The following is a 16,334-nucleotide window of genomic DNA, read 5'->3' on the forward strand; positions in this document are numbered from 1 at the left end:
CATGTGTATAATGATCCTATTTGTAAATTAAAATGTCAAATTCATGCAACCAGTTATATATTGTGAACTTTTTTTATGTTATAACATTATTAATGTTTATAAATTTTATTGAACACATTTACATAAAGTAATTAAAAGAATGCAATAGTTTTAGGTGGAACAATTCTACTTCAAATTCAATAAAATATCATAAATGCTCCCAATTTATTTTCCACTCCAATAGTATTTAATTTAGAACCAAGATCACCAATAAAATGGCCATTATTTAGTTTTTATTGGCACTGACTGTCATCGTTGAAGTCCTTTGGGCCAGTTGATAAAGCGATTTAACCAGACCTATTCTGCCACCATTGTATTTCATGACCTGGTTAAGTGTTGGAGGGGAAATATTTCTAAACAGCGTTGTTACTAGTGACTACTCTAAATCCAAAATAAGCGTCAACTATTATCAACCTTCAGCATTGTCTCTTTAGACTGAGAGCATTCAATATAAAACACAATATGGCAAGTTCAACCATCGAAAGGAATTTATTTCATTAAGTGTCATTTATAAATTTAGAAAAATCAGAAATTTTGAAAAATCAACTTTTTGACTTTCTTAAAACTCAGCAAAACGATATTATACCTTAAAATATTATTTAATCGCAAAACTAGTTATCACGATTTATTTTGACATTAATAAACACCACACAACTGAACTAAGGTAATCCAAACTGCAAACCAACCTATCACAACTCAAATCTAAGAGAACGAGCTAAACCTAGTTCATTGCAAACCATAGTCTTTAAATATTCGAGCATATTCAAACAAACACTGAAATTGCAAACGTTTCACCTCTCTATGAAATATCAACACAAATATTTCTGCTATCGTTTAGTATTGGTTGAGGGGTATTATTTAATCAAGATGTTTCATAAAAAAAAAATATCTGTGAAAAATGCATATTACGTTGTTTTGGCATACATTCAAATTGTTGATATTAATTTAATTTTGATACTAACTAAACTGTTTTCAATTGTTGAACCACCGTGCATATTTAGTTCAAGTTCACCTTATTTAGTACCTTACCTAAGTATTGCTACTGAAAGTTCACTGCTAGCCATAACTAATTCATCTGACTTTGCAGTTGTTAATACTACCATAGAATAAATAACTTCATCTATGATATTGCGTTGAATCTTGGATGTTATGGGTTTATGAAATAGAAAATATACATGAACAAAATGAGTTTAATCGTTATGTGTTGATGAAACATATTATGTTACATGCTCATCGTGTACGGTCATTCAAGTTATTATAGTTACTGTTCTACATGTTCAATTGTACCTAACATGTGATATATTTATGTTATCCTTTTCCAGATATGATCCAGGACTGTTCCCTGCGCCAGTTTAAGTGTAACAACACTAAGTGCGTGCAATTAACATGGATGTGTGATGGAGAAGACGATTGCGGAGATAACTCGGATGAAGATCACATGGAATGCAAAGGTAAATCGACATTATATTTTTTTATATGCACCATACTGCAACATAGAGAGTATTGCTCTCTTTAGTTGTGACACAACAATATTTCTTGATAGCGGTCGTTCAAAATCATGACCTTCGGAAAGGCTTGTCTCAACAAAATTAATTGTAAACATAACAAAAATTCTGCATGGTAAATAATCACTTAATTGCTAAAGGTACGTTTTGTGGTAGTAAAATATCCAACGATAATATTGAGTTATTTTCCACTTTAAAAAAATCAGTCTCCTTGCACCGTTATAGCCACTTTGATTCTTGAATGTTATGTGCTATACAACCTTTCTAATTTAAAGTCTAAGGTTTCTCAAAGTTCAAAAATCAACCATAAAAGCATAACAAATTTAACTAAGCAAAGCAACAAACTAAACAAATTCAACTGATTAATATGGCTATGTTATTTTTTACGTGCAAACATAAAACAAAGAAATGGTTAACTAACAATGCTCCGAGGGAAGAAGTTTAAATTTTTGCCTTATAACACTAAAGATGTACTTGAAACGGGTGGGTAGGCGGGGGGGGGGCAGCTTGGTGACTTTACTAATATTATATCTATAAACTAATTAATGATAAGTTAAAAATTGCAGTAAAATAGATTGCGTATCTTTGTTGTCGTTATTTTAGGTTTGTCCATACAAGGGTAAAGTTTTGCGTGAAAAAAATATTCTTTAAATTTTCCCTAAGAAAAAAAAGAATACCAATACCAATACACGAGTAATTCAAATTAAAACCAATAAAACTGTTTTTATCGGAATTCAAAAATATTTCAAGTTCATATTTTAAAATGTAGTCATGACTGTCTAAAATATTAGCTTTATTTGAATAAAATATACCAAAAGTGTGAAATACATGCAATAAGTTAGAAAATCGTCAGTGTTTCTAATCTGAAGGGGGATGTATTATGTGAGGAGATCAAAAATATGAAAATAAATTTTCCAGTATGATTTAATAACACCTTTCAACTATTAAAATTTACAACAAATTATATATGAAAAAATATTAAATCTAATGCGATTACATGTATGTTATCAGTGGTTATACTCAAACTTTGCAAAACTCACATTGATTTTTAAACCAACTATACCAACGTTTGAATGCAAAATAAAACTAGACAAAACAGATGTTAAAGCATAAATCTGATAACACTGTGACAATGGCATGTAACATGTTGAGCTGTTATCTTATCAGCGTTCAACAGAGGGGCTGGCGTTGTCCCAGTGACGAATGAGGTGGACAAAACCCCACGAGATTCGGACCCCTTATCAATGCCTTTGTCCACGGTTTGGTTTTCTGTTTTTTTTTGTTTTTTGTTTTTACCAGAAATATACAGAAAGAAAATATCCAATACAAAAATTTTGTATTAAAAGCGATTGTTTCTCTTGTATCAAGTAAGTATAAATATGATATACGGTCATATACATAGGGGTATATACATAAGAAGGGGTCAAATGCATTGATTTCGATGTAGCATTTACCTGGTTAGATGAGCCTACCTGTGTAACGTGTTCGGGAAAGCAAGGGACCAACCGGTAGCCGTTATAGTGCCGAATTAACTGATAATTTTTACTGGTGGCGCTGAAATGTGAGCCCACTGCCACTACATAGCTGCCTCGAATTCGTTGCGAGTCATGTAACCGACTAAACTCTTTGTCTATGTCCATAAAAGTAATAATATTGTAACCAAATATGCTAACCTGGGACAATAAACAACCAAATTACAATGCATACATGATATCCATAGTGGCAAAAGTGTGGATACTACCTATGGCATTTCCCTTGTCATTATTTACAATGTTATTTGTTATCAAAAGTAATTTAAAAATAAATCTAACTTGTTAACAATAATTGTTCTATTGTGCCAGTAAATATTGTAATCTTTTAAATGTTTTGTAAGTCGAAAATTTTAGTTTACTTAGTACGTAACCTATAATGCCAGGGAAGAGCTAGAGACATTACCAAAAGGATTAGATCCTATTTCGTATTGCCTGAGCTTGCAAAGCTATAATCTGTCATTTACTTATTAACTCATAGTATAATAATATAATGTCAAAATAATGACATGATAATTAAAAAAAGTTTGACTTTAGTCGAGGTCTTTATGAGAAAAACAACGCATTGTTTGTTAAATTAGTGAGTTCAATCCATGCAATACTTAATTAAGTACTTCTCTATAATGTAATGGACTAGCAAAGTCCAATTAATTAACTATAATTAACTTTGAAACACATTAAATCGTGTTAGGTCAAGTCAATTACCTGTGATGGTCCTCATTTATTGTTATTGTCGAGTGACAGAGTTCGTTATTGCTTGTTAATTACTTTGCATTGTGCTATAGTTTACTGAATAGTTTACACTCCAATGTAGTTGGCAAAGTCCAAAATATTGCAATGAACTTAACAAAAAACTTGGATTAATATTTGCTTTAACATATATGACCATGTATATTATTTTTCGTTAAGTGGTCGTTTTCAAAAAACCTAACCTTGCAATGTGCTTAAAGTTTTGTATATTAACAATTTCTATACCTTAATTTAACGATTTCTATAATCGCAGTCTAATGTTGTCTTTTAATTGCATTAAGTTTCACGTTTTCGTGATGCTACCTATCCAAAGCTTATGAGGTTTAGTAATCAATATTTAGGTAACATTTGATAATACAACTCTTAAGGTGAATACTAACTATGAAAGTAACTATTACTTTCTCATAGTTTCAAAAGGGCTTATCCAAGCCAAAATTAAATTTACTGGGAATACTTTACTTTTTTGGGGGTGTAAAATTATTGGTTTCTGCATGTCCCGTAAGCATGTTTGTGACACCCTGTATAATAAAACAAAGACGTCGAAATTCCACTTCCCCCACAACTCAATTAAATGCAGATCTGAACCAACAAAACAGTCCACTTTTGAGAAGCCACTTATCAATACAGAAAAAAAATTATTTTATATACCTATAAATTAGTTGACTACTATCAATCACTCAAAAATACAAGATAATTTATGATGATTGCTTTTATTTTAATCTCACAGAAACCTTGTACAAGCTCAGTTCATCGAGCCTGTTAATGATTGATCGTTTTATAAATGTATTGTCAAGAACGATTCTTTCACTGATGTGCGTGTGTCAGGAGATTTGTTCGACGTCGATTAATGTTCTTCCGTTATCGAGTGTGTTTGCATCCTGTCAGTAAAGATTAGAGGTTGTTTTTGATCTTCACCGTATATTTGGTGCGTCTCTATCTTATTCAGCTTCCCGTTGTGGAATATAAAATAAATTTAGCATGTAAAATGAATTTTCATATGCACGTTTTAAAGCCTAATTGATATTTCTAATAATTTAGTTCATTAAAAGTCACGGGTATTTTTGTATAAGCTTTTTCGTATTCCAAGGTTGACACAATTTGTTTAGTTAATGGCTTTATCATATTCAGTTCTTTGTTTATGTATCGTGAACGCTCGACTTAAGTGATGCTGGAGATGAAAGTGACGAATATGGAGATATTTAATATTCCTGATTTGTGAAAAAGATCCCAGTTTTTTTTTATTACATTTTACAACAAATAAAATATTAAGTGTTTAATATAGGATTGGTTAACGTCTTATTTTAAAATGATGTATGATTGAATCACAAAAATAGAGCCATTGAAAAGTAAAATAGTCTTTCTCATGAACAAAGTTATAAATTCTGCTTAACTAAATGCTACAAATATATCTATAATTTAGCCATTTAACTCTTAAAGATCGCATTGACAGAACTATCAAGGTATGAAAAGCTGAAAGAGCAGAACAACAAGTATACATTTCATAACTAACAAAGTCAACCTTTTCTCCTTAAAATCTTGCTTAAGGTAGTTCATCGCAATTTGAACACACATTTTTCTATAAGATGTTAAAGTTGATAAGAACACACACATAAAATGAAATATCTTAGTTTTTAGCAAATTTAAAGTAAAATGTACACTGCCTACTACAACATACAGTTGTTATTTACAGTTTCCTAATTTGCCGGATACACCTCAATAAATGGAAGGAGTGCAATAGATGATAGAAGCCTTCGTTCAATGCAATCTATATTAAGTGTAGGGTAATGCTTCACCATCCAATTAAGTTAATTACCTGCAATTAACCTTGAACTATTCTAGTAGTTTGAGCTAAAACCGTAATTGGAACAGCCAGGTCAATTGTGATGAGACCTGTTTATTGATATATTTGTGCTGCAACAATTATGTCTACCTAATTAGGTCAAATGCAAAACACTTCATTCGATTATTATTGAACTACCTCTTATGCAGTGTAATGTTCTATCACAGTTTGATCAAGTTAATTAGGTATAATTACCATCGTAAAACCTTTGATCATTTGATCAATTGTCGTCCAAATAGAACGACAATTCAATTACTTTTTATGAACCTCATTAATTGTCATCATTGTGATGCAGAGCTCTAATATAAATCCTTGTTTGCTAACCGGTGGAACAAATTAAATAAAAGCTGCAAATAGATTTTTTTGTCCCTGACTTACTCACTCCTACTTTGTATGTTTAGTTATGCCCACATGTTTAAGGCCGAATGAGGACCATCGATGTATAATAACTCTACATTATATCATAGTTATTATACATCGATGATGAGGACAAGGTTGAAAGTGGCCAGTAAACTTCATAGAAATATAGTTTTCGAGCCGTCTAGTTTAGTAACCAGATAAGTCCACATTTATTTTCAAAATTTAGATAAAGTTGTTCTCTAGTAGGGAAACTGTGGTCTATAACCAGACAATAATTTTTATTTTCAAAATTAAATACATCCCATAGCTATTTCAACCAATATCTCAAGTTAGGTTTAAAACCGGATCGATTATATTGCATAGTTTGTAAAGCATATACTCAAACGCTCATACTTATTTTTAAAAGCAGATAGATTCAAAAAATTTTATTCAAAAACGTAGATTCAAAAACATAGATTCAAAAGCTGGTAAATATGCGGTATCTATCTGTTTTTGAAACTGAGTTGTGTTTCAATATGTTTTTTTGTTTTCTATGTAGCTGCAAAATAATCGAAAACCCTTTTTTATATTTATCATTGATCGCTTAAATGTAGAATTCGTGTATCCTACAAAGGCGTAAATAAACAAATTCAATGAAAAAGGTGTTTAATTTTTATTTTTTCTATTTTCTGAAGAAAAAAAACTTCAAGTACCTTATATGGTTTTGGAACTATAAAAGGATTCGTTTTACATTCGATACTACAACCTTTATATCGTCTTTTAAACACCCATTAAATATGTCCAGTTTTTTTTATTTTTTATCTCTTCCCACGAATATATATGTTGTTTGCCTGACAACGCTTGCTATACAATACGGTGTGTAAATTAAGTATTGAAACAAATCTGTATTTTTAAAACCGAAGTAGATATAAATATTCTGATTGTGGCAATAAATGTTAACAAAGGTTCCGCAAATTTTTACATAATAAATATTTGTTTACCCCCCTAACAGGTCAGGGGGTAGGGGGTGACTTATTTTTTTCAAATCGCATACCCTATTAAGTGACCCCTCATTTTGTAGGGTTTGTTAAAAGAAACACAATGACTCAAATCCGATGTGAATATCTTACCCCTAGCCAAAATGGCGGATATCCCAAAATGGGTGCTTTTTTACAAAAATTAAATTTTGTAATACCCGCCATTTAGGCTAGGGGTGAAATATCAACCTCGGGTTTGCGTCATTGTTTTTCTTTTAACAAACCCTTCAAAATGAGGGGTCACTCAATAGGAGTTGTTATTGAAAAAAAAGTCACCCCCACCCCCTACCCTGTTAATGTGTTTGAAAAAAATATTGTTGACGTAAAAAATTGCGGAACCTATGTTAACAATCAATTCCACCAACAGAATATTTCTATCTATTTCGGTTGTAAAAATACATATTTCTTTCTATTATTTGTGAAATTGGTGCTTTTTCACATACAGTAAATCAAATTTTTGAATGCCTGCCATTTTGGCTAGGGGTGAGATATTTATTTATTTATTTATTTACAGAATGCCATTATATCACAAAATGACAGGACATTTGTCAATTACATTATAATACTTAAAGCTAAATAATAATATTCAATTTAAAACAAAATAATTTTAATACTTAACATCCTACCAATTTCCACTTAAAAATTCATTTAAAGAATAAAATGTTTTGGTTAGCAACCAATGTTTACATTCTTTTTTAAATTTATTTGGATTGGTAATGTTTTTTAAATTATCAGGAACTAAGTTGTACAATTTCGGTCCAATATATTGAGGTGATGCTTCAAATAGTGATAATCTATGGCTAGTGGGCTTAATTAGGTTCTTATGTCTAGTGTTATACTTATGGTTTGTGTGACTCTCCCTGAAAATGGACAAATTGTTTAAAATCCAAAATAATGCTTCTAAAATATATAGGTCGTAAAATGTTAAAACCTGAAAAGCCTGAAAGATAGTTTTACATGGACTTCTTAGGGGGACTTTAGCAATAATTCTAAGTACCTTCTTTTGGAGCCTAAAAATCTTTTTACTATGGCAAGCATTTCCCCACACAAGAATTCCGTATAAGATTAAAGATGAAAAATATGAGTGATAAACTGTTAATTGAGTTTTAGTGTCAGTGACTTGAGAAATTGTTCTGAGAGAAAAAAATTATTGAAGAAAGTTTTTTTCGTAATGTGTTAATGTGAGGAAGCCAGTCAAGATTTTAGTTTATATGACTACCCAAAAAATTGACTGTCTCCTCAGACACTAACTGAGAATTTGGAAAAGTGATTTGTTTTAAACTATTTCTATGATCTGATCGAAAATTAACTACTTGAGTCTTGTCCATGTTCAAGGAGAGCCCATTTACTCTAAACCAGTCACTTAGAACGGCCAATTCTGTATCTACTGTGTGCTGCAGGGATTCAACATTGGGTCCCTTACATAACATCGTTGTGTCATCTGCAAACTGAAAGATATCCATCTTTGACACATTTGGTAGGTCATTTACGTACATTAGAAACATACAGGGACCCAATATTGATCCCTGAGGCACACCTACTTCAACTTTTTTCCAATAAGAATATACGGTATGTCCATATTTTATAATTTTAGTCCTTTGATATCTATCCCTCAAGTATGAAGAAAACCAATTCAGTTCCTTGTTTTTTATTCCATATTTTTCGAGTTTATCTATCAACAAGCTGTGATGAACACATTCAAACGCTCTGGATAGATCACACAGAATTCCTGTTGTCCTCTGAGAGCCGTCTAAGGAAGTCGCAACACAGTCTACTAATTTGGTAATTTATTGTTGAGCACTTAATCCTTTTCTAAATCCAAATTGGGAATCATTGAAAATATTGTTATCTTCTAAATAAGTTCTTAATTGTAGGTCAACACATTTTTCAAATATTTTAGATATGCTTGAGAGCATAGCTACTGGGCGGTAATTTTCTAAAGTGTTTTTATCTTTTTTCTTATGGAGTGGTAAAATTTCGGAGTATTTTAGTTTGTCTGGGAAAATGCCGTGTTCTAAGGACTGGTTTATAAGGTTTTCTTTCACTTTAGGACTGGGCCCTACTGTTGTATGAGCAGATAGAAAAAGGTTGTTGAAATTATTAGCAAGATGTGTAATTTTTGAGGAATCGTTTTGAACATAATAGGGTTATTCAGATTTTTCCTTTGGTAGTCCAAGTTCCCTCTTAACAATCTGCCATGTTGCTGTAGTCTTATTAAGAGAATTTTTAATGTAATTATCATTATATTTCTTTTTAGAGAGTTCAACTGTTTTTTTTTTTTAGTATTTGCCTGTATTTTTTACATAATCTTGGAAGTCCTTAGACTTGTTCCATCTTGACTCTATATGTTTTCTTTCAGCAGATATTTTTATACCAAGTGTAATCCAGTTTTTACATTGATGTTTAGCAGAATAAGATTTTGATCGTTTAAGAGGGAAAGCTTCATTACAATTCTTTAGGATTATTCACCTCGGATTTGCGTCATTGTGTTTCTTTTGACAAACCCTTCAAAATGAGGGGTCACTCAATAGGGGTTGCTATTTGAAAAAATGAGTCACCCTCTACCCCCTACCCTATTAGGGGGGTAAAAAATATTTTTAATGTGAAAAATTGCGGAACCTTTGTTAACAATCAACACCTCAAACAGAATATTTCTATCTATTTCGGTTTAAAAATACAGATTTGTTTCAATACTTAATTTACACATTGTATAAGGTAAAAAAGCTAAAATTTTTGGAATAACTTTGGGGTTGTTGTCAGCTTAAATGAGTAGTTCATTATTTGTAAACTGACTTCAGACAACTCAGATAGTTTAACAAGGATACATAAATTATTACATGTATGAAGTATATATATTATATTAATTTGAACGGATTGTGTTTCAGCCTCTATGTATCTATGAACAAAATATTAAATAATTCCCGGTTTCAGGTTTCATCACGAGACCTATGGTAATAGATTATTACCTATATTAGAAATTTACTAAAATATATAAGTAAAAGAACTTTCCCGAAAAGTTATACCTTTCAAGTGTTATCCACGACTGGTTTTTTTTAAATTTTCTAATTAACAGCATTTGACTTTATAGGCTTATAGCTAATTACTCCGTCAGTAGTCCAAGACGTGTCTTATTTCAACTAATGTTGTTCAAAGCTAACATGTTTCGTTGCACTGCAACATCGTCTGAGCTTTAAGGCAAAAACATCAAATAATTTAAATATTAAGTACAAAACGGGACACGAAACATTAGAATGCTATTCATTGCTATCAGAATTAATAATATGAACCACATTTGAACAAAGAAAAAAAACTTTTGAAAATATTTTCATTTGTGGCATAAAATACAACTCAGAATGTAAATTCTCAGGTCCATAGCGTTTAAATGTAAGTAGCTTATCAAATTTTATACTGAATAAATGCAATATTACATTTAGTCTACTTTGTGGATTACACAGAACGACAGAAGTATATTATAGTTCTTTCATCACTGTATACGATGTACAAACTCAGTTCATTGAGTCTGCTCATGATTGATCGTTTTATAAATGTGTTGTCAAGAACGATTCTTTCACTGATGTGCGTGTGTCAGGAGATTTGTTTGACGTCGATTAATGTTCTTCCGTTATCGAGTGTGTTCACATCTGTCAGCAAAGATTAGGGGCTGTTTGTGATTTGTCTCCACCGTATTTGTAGAAACTGCGAAGTATTTGCTTGGCATTAAAAACATTATAACTATTCTGTATGAACACGTAACGAAATGTCATGTTAAATCTTGACAATCAATTATCTTCGTGCTGTATTAAATTAGTCAATAAAGTAACTTTGCAAAACATACCAGTGAATCTAGCAAAAAGGTTTAAACAATTTATTACAATCAGACTAATCCACCTGTTTTTAGCAACTTATTATCATGTATTGCTTTTATTTGTACTATAATATATTATAAAATGATGCAAATAAAAAGTACTTTTTGCTTTATAATAATGTAATTAAACTCACTGGTAAACATTGATGTCTTTGTTTATTTATGTTTTGAACAGTTGTAAATTTTATTATTCGCAAACATAAGCTCTTCAATGAGACTTTTTTAAATTTACCAAATATAATACTTACTCAAGAGTCAAAATAAAGCTTAGTATATAGAAGCTAGTTAATGGATGATATTTTAACTGTGTTATTCATATTCAAGACGTTATAACCAACCATTTGTAATGCTTTATAATATCACTCCCAGCAGGTTATACATATCAATATATATATATATATATATATATATATATATATATATATATATATAAATAAAATTAGAGTTTTGTCTGTACTTTGCTCAGAATTATATACTTTTAGGTTATTTTTACGTTTTATACATTAAAGAAGCAGAAACGAGTCTTATCTCTATTTCTGTCTGTCTGTCTGTCTTTCCCTTTGTCTGTAACACTCAAGATGGCATTTTACGCAATCTTCTCCGTGAAAACCAGAGTACCTATCAAGATCCAAGCCATTTTAATGTATTCACTGGATTGGCGAGAGTGTCTTTAGTGATTTAAATATAGCCTCACTACTTTGTAAATAAAATTACGGACGTTCAAAAATGCAGTTTTGTGCGATTTTTGTCAAATTTTCGTTTAATTTTTATCACATAATCGTCTATGAAATAACGAACAGCTGTTCGTATCAAGATTATTTTTTCTAGCTGTCAATGATATGTTTACAAATGTTGTTTACAAATACCGCAACCATTTCGAATCACGTTTTGAAAGCAAATCCCAACCAAGTGAGATTAAAAACGTTTTTCTTACATAACGGATTTAACTAATCGCAAGTGCAATAATATAGTCTAATAGTGTACCCGTAAATGAAATTAAATAACTAGACATCGTCCAAATCGGAACCAGAAATTCTTTGAGTATAACATGTTTCTTGAGTTTTGACAACCAGAAAGAAGACCTTGAATCAGTGTTGTATAGGGCTGCACACTGAAATGATCGTCGCAAATAGCTTACAAAAAAGGTTTCCACTCATTGACGGCGCTTCAATGGCGGTTGTGTAAAGTGTAAAGTAAAAAATCACAACTGCAGTGGGTGATTGTAACAGAGGTTTAACAGAGGAAGTGCTAAACTCGCTTTTCCAATGTGTCACTTTCTGTTTCTACTCACCGTGTGATGCAATCGCTGGACCATACAGCCAATAGGCCCATAGCTCATATCTTGGGTACGTAAGCCTACATATTTATTCATAACAACCTTTTTGACGACGATCCTTGATACCGGTACTATTCCATAGAATACATGGCCTACCTACTTAAGAAATATAATTACAAATGACCAAAACCCCAACATTGTGTGATTATCGTCACATTTCCTTCTAATCTTAATAGATATACTAATCATTGTTTAGAGAATGCGTAATCTATTAAATAACAAAAAGCTGTTTGGGTAAGGTTGTTTTTTTTCAAACTGACACCGATAAGCTTACGCTATAACTTTTTACGAGAAAATCCAAACGCAAGAGATCAATAACCTCGGGAATAGATATTAATGTATTTAATCGGGCGGATGTACTATAGTTCTTAGGTAGGTTCTTACGTAGGTACTGGTTCTTTTCCTTAGAACCGTTGGTAGCTGCTAGAATCATTTTTACGTAGGTACCAACACATCACTGTAGTTTACAAATTAGTTATCGTTGGTGTTGCACCTTATTTATTAGAGCCGTCCGTATTCAATTTAAGTGATGTCTTAACTCTGTATAAGTTTTGCTTTTTCTGTCTGGATTCCAAATCTTAGCTTACCCGGTATGCTAGGAAAATGAACCTATTTGAGTAAAACATTTGTTGGGCAAACCATCATGAATTGTTTATGCCTTTATATTGTTTATGTATCAATAGTTCGTGGCCTTTTTTGGATTGTTGTGTGTATGTCTGTTGGTAACGCATTAATGTCCTTATTTCTCAGTGTTTCACGGAATGGACAAGAGCACCTTTGATACTGAAAATGTCAACCGGAAAAAAGTGTTAAATGGTGAGGTTGAGGTAGTACTTTAAATACGTTTAAGTTAACCGATGTAGAAAGTAACTTTCAATTATAGGCCTACTTTAGGGCTACGCTTCATGGATATATAAAACATTTTTTAGTTTAATCATTGGACATATGGACCATAACGATCCGGGTGACATTTAATTGCAAAGCATTTATTTTGGCTTGAACTGTCAGATACTGTATTTGTGAAGGTTTATATATAATAGTTTTGCCAGCATATCTGAAAATATGCAAACTAACTGCTGTTCTTAATCTTAATATAAGAAGGTTTCAATTGACTACTATAAGATCCCCGTGCGTAGAACGGTCACACAGCTAGTCCCTACTATTATTATCACGTAAAAGTTTGTAACTGTTTTTTTTTAATGGTTCATAAATCAAAAGTTTTAAAGTTAGTGATTTTTTAAATTCTAGATTTATCTTAATTCGAGGGAATATTCCATTTGGTTCAAGCTTTGACTTTGATTAGACATGGAGAATCCATAACAATAAGATTTCTTTAAAGTTTATAAAGCAAATTGTATTCATACTATAATTTTAAGTATTTGTTTTTCTCTACTTTTAACTGTGGCATACCTTTTTAATATCATACCACAAAGGTTTACCCTCATGTGTGTTTAGGGTAAATATTTCAATGGTAATTTTAAGAAAAATCTAGGTATATGCTACATCCAAAAACAATATAACATAAATATCACTGATATTTTGAGCACTATTGTAACATCATTTAAGTAATAACGATTTTAACGTTTTTTTTTCTTCTTTTGTAACGTGGTACCATTTTAGTAATAGCATGTCAATTTAAAATGAGCAGGCGAAACACTTATTGAAACCCAATCCAAATATTTATTTGTTGAAAACATGTATTTATAATATAGTTCTAAAAATAATTATGAATATTAAAATAAAAAAATAAATTAGTGTTAGATAAGGTATTCAAGCCAAATCGCTTCTTGCTAATGTTGTTGAACTATTTAGATTGTTAAAACTTAACTTCTACTAAATGATAAGCTGCTCTTGCTGCAAAATAATAGCTTGTTATATATACTTTGATTGGTTGTTTCAATTTGAGAATCTGTTTCTTCTGTTTTTCAATTTCTTTGTTTGAAACCTTATCAAATATTTTCATTTATTTGCAAATGTAATATTATTTTTCTTTCAATATCAACCTATTTGTGTTAGTTAATTAGTGTAAAGAGGTTGTCAAGTGTAAAGGCAGTTAATTAGATGGACGTACTGATAATTAATTATTTGTCATGTAGTTGACTTGTAGTACGATTCATATTGACTTCATTTGCAATCATAATCGACAAAGTGGTTACTTACTACAAAATAAATATATCTTCCAGGACATTAATTTATATGCTATAAACAAATGTTAAACCCCTTTTTATATTAGACTTACAAAACTACCCAGTCCTTGTGATACATTTTTATTTGTTAATTATTGCCATTGGGTACGTAATATGACATTATTTGATTGCATACTTTATATTTTTTAGATCCATAAGGCATATGTTTGTGTAATCTTGGTTTTAAAGTAAATATTCTGAGCATTTAAATACAGGACATTAAACTAAACTTTTAAGTATATCTTTTAGTGTTTATATCTAAGAAATTGTTTTATTTGTATGCTATAAGCCCATTTACTAAATTAAATTTCCTGATTTTTTTATGATTTGAAGTGAACGTAATTCAATTAACTCCCATTTGTAATATTTTAAATTGTCGCTCGTTGAAAACAGAACTGTACATATTTGTAAAGATACCGCATGGGAAATGGTCACTGGTAATATTCATTTCAAAGGAGTGAACATTTTAAGTGTGATTAAATGAAGTGAAAAATAATCCAAAAACTTGAATTTTTCTAATTTTACATCTAAATTATTATTTTTTTCATAGGTTTTAAGGTTGTAAATTTATTTGTTACTAATAATAGAAGTACTATACATCGCAATAAGCATATCCAATGACACCACAATGATTATTCACGACATATACCACAGCAGAGGACGTGTGTTCCATCAACACAACTTGGTTCACTGTGTTGGTGTTGTCATGTGTCAAAGTTAACAACAACTACTCATGTCTAGTAGAGTTGACGTCACACACTTGTGATTGATACGCTGGAGGTTCCTTTAAACTTCTGACTCTCAATAGAGTGTTCCATCAACACAACTTAGTTCATTGTGTTGGTGTTGTCATGTGTAAAAGTTAACAACAACTACTCATGTCTAGTAGAGTTGACGTCACACACTTGTGATTGATACGCTGGAGGTTCCTTTAAACTTCTGACTCTCAATAGAGTGTTCCATCAACACAACTTAGTTCATTGTGTTGGTGTTGTCATGTGTAAAAGTTAACAACTACTACTCATGTCTAGTAGAGTTGACGTCACACACTGATGATTGATACGCTGGAGGTTCCTTTAACCTTTTGACTCTCAATAGAGTGTTCTATCAACTGAGACGTGTGCGATGAACTTTGAAGTGGTTTGTATTTTGAAGTTGTTCGTGATTTTAGGAAGGTAAGGTGAGGTAAGGTTCACCTCAGTAACATGATTTTACGGCTCAATATTTTAGTATGATGATCAAATACCTTTGCTTTTACGTATCAATGGAATTAAATAACTTAGGTAAATTTAATTCTACTAGGTGGCACCGAGATGTGAGATCAAGACGTACCTTCGTGTTTAAGTCGCTCACATTATCGAATGGTCAAGTAAGTCACCAAGTCAAAATTGGAGGTCAAAAGGAACAACTTCCTCACCAAGATACCTTTTAAAATTCCCGCTATTAATGTTGTCTTTTGAGGTACTTTAAGCACTTAAATGAATTAATAACATAATTTTGACATGCAAGATACCGAGGTAGCAAGTAAGATACAAATACACCAAACGGTGATATTAAGTTAGCAAATCGGCTATGAACTTTATAATATTTCTTAAGTGTCTAGCCCCTCCCCCCTATTTGTTATTTAAATACCATTATACTCAGGTATATAAAATGCAATTAACAATAAAATTTTAGTTACATTGAACAGGTTTTAAATATATTATTTTGTTTTAAATTGAATTGGAGGAAATATTACAGTACGTATTTCTTAGGTAACTAATACAATTCTTTGTACTAATCAATAACAGAAATTATGAAAAATGTATATTAAAATAGACAAGCTTTTGAGAACAATAGATCAAACATTTTCGTTAAGTCAACGGAAGAGATTAGAAGTGTTTTCTTTTGAACTTTGCAGTATTTTCT

At 31.1% G+C, this 16,334-nt stretch overlaps 1 protein-coding gene across 4 annotated transcripts in view; it reads left to right on the forward strand.

Moving 5' to 3' along the window:
• Positions 1-16,334, forward strand: part of LOC128996837 (very low-density lipoprotein receptor-like) — a 335,698-nt gene that overhangs the window by 83,908 nt on the left and 235,456 nt on the right. For all 4 annotated transcript variants that reach the window (XM_054422335.1, XM_054422334.1, XM_054422336.1 and 1 more), the window contains exon 2: positions 1,362-1,490. In XM_054422335.1, coding sequence (XP_054278310.1) covers positions 1,362-1,490 — 129 coding nt within the window. The remainder of the gene's footprint in view (positions 1-1,361; positions 1,491-16,334) is intronic.

This window comes from Macrosteles quadrilineatus, unplaced genomic scaffold (assembly GCF_028750875.1).
Source record: "Macrosteles quadrilineatus isolate MER2022 unplaced genomic scaffold, UCM_ALF_1.0 Scaffold_6__1_contigs__length_79288215, whole genome shotgun sequence".
Classification (NCBI taxonomy): domain Eukaryota; kingdom Metazoa; phylum Arthropoda; class Insecta; order Hemiptera; family Cicadellidae; genus Macrosteles; species Macrosteles quadrilineatus.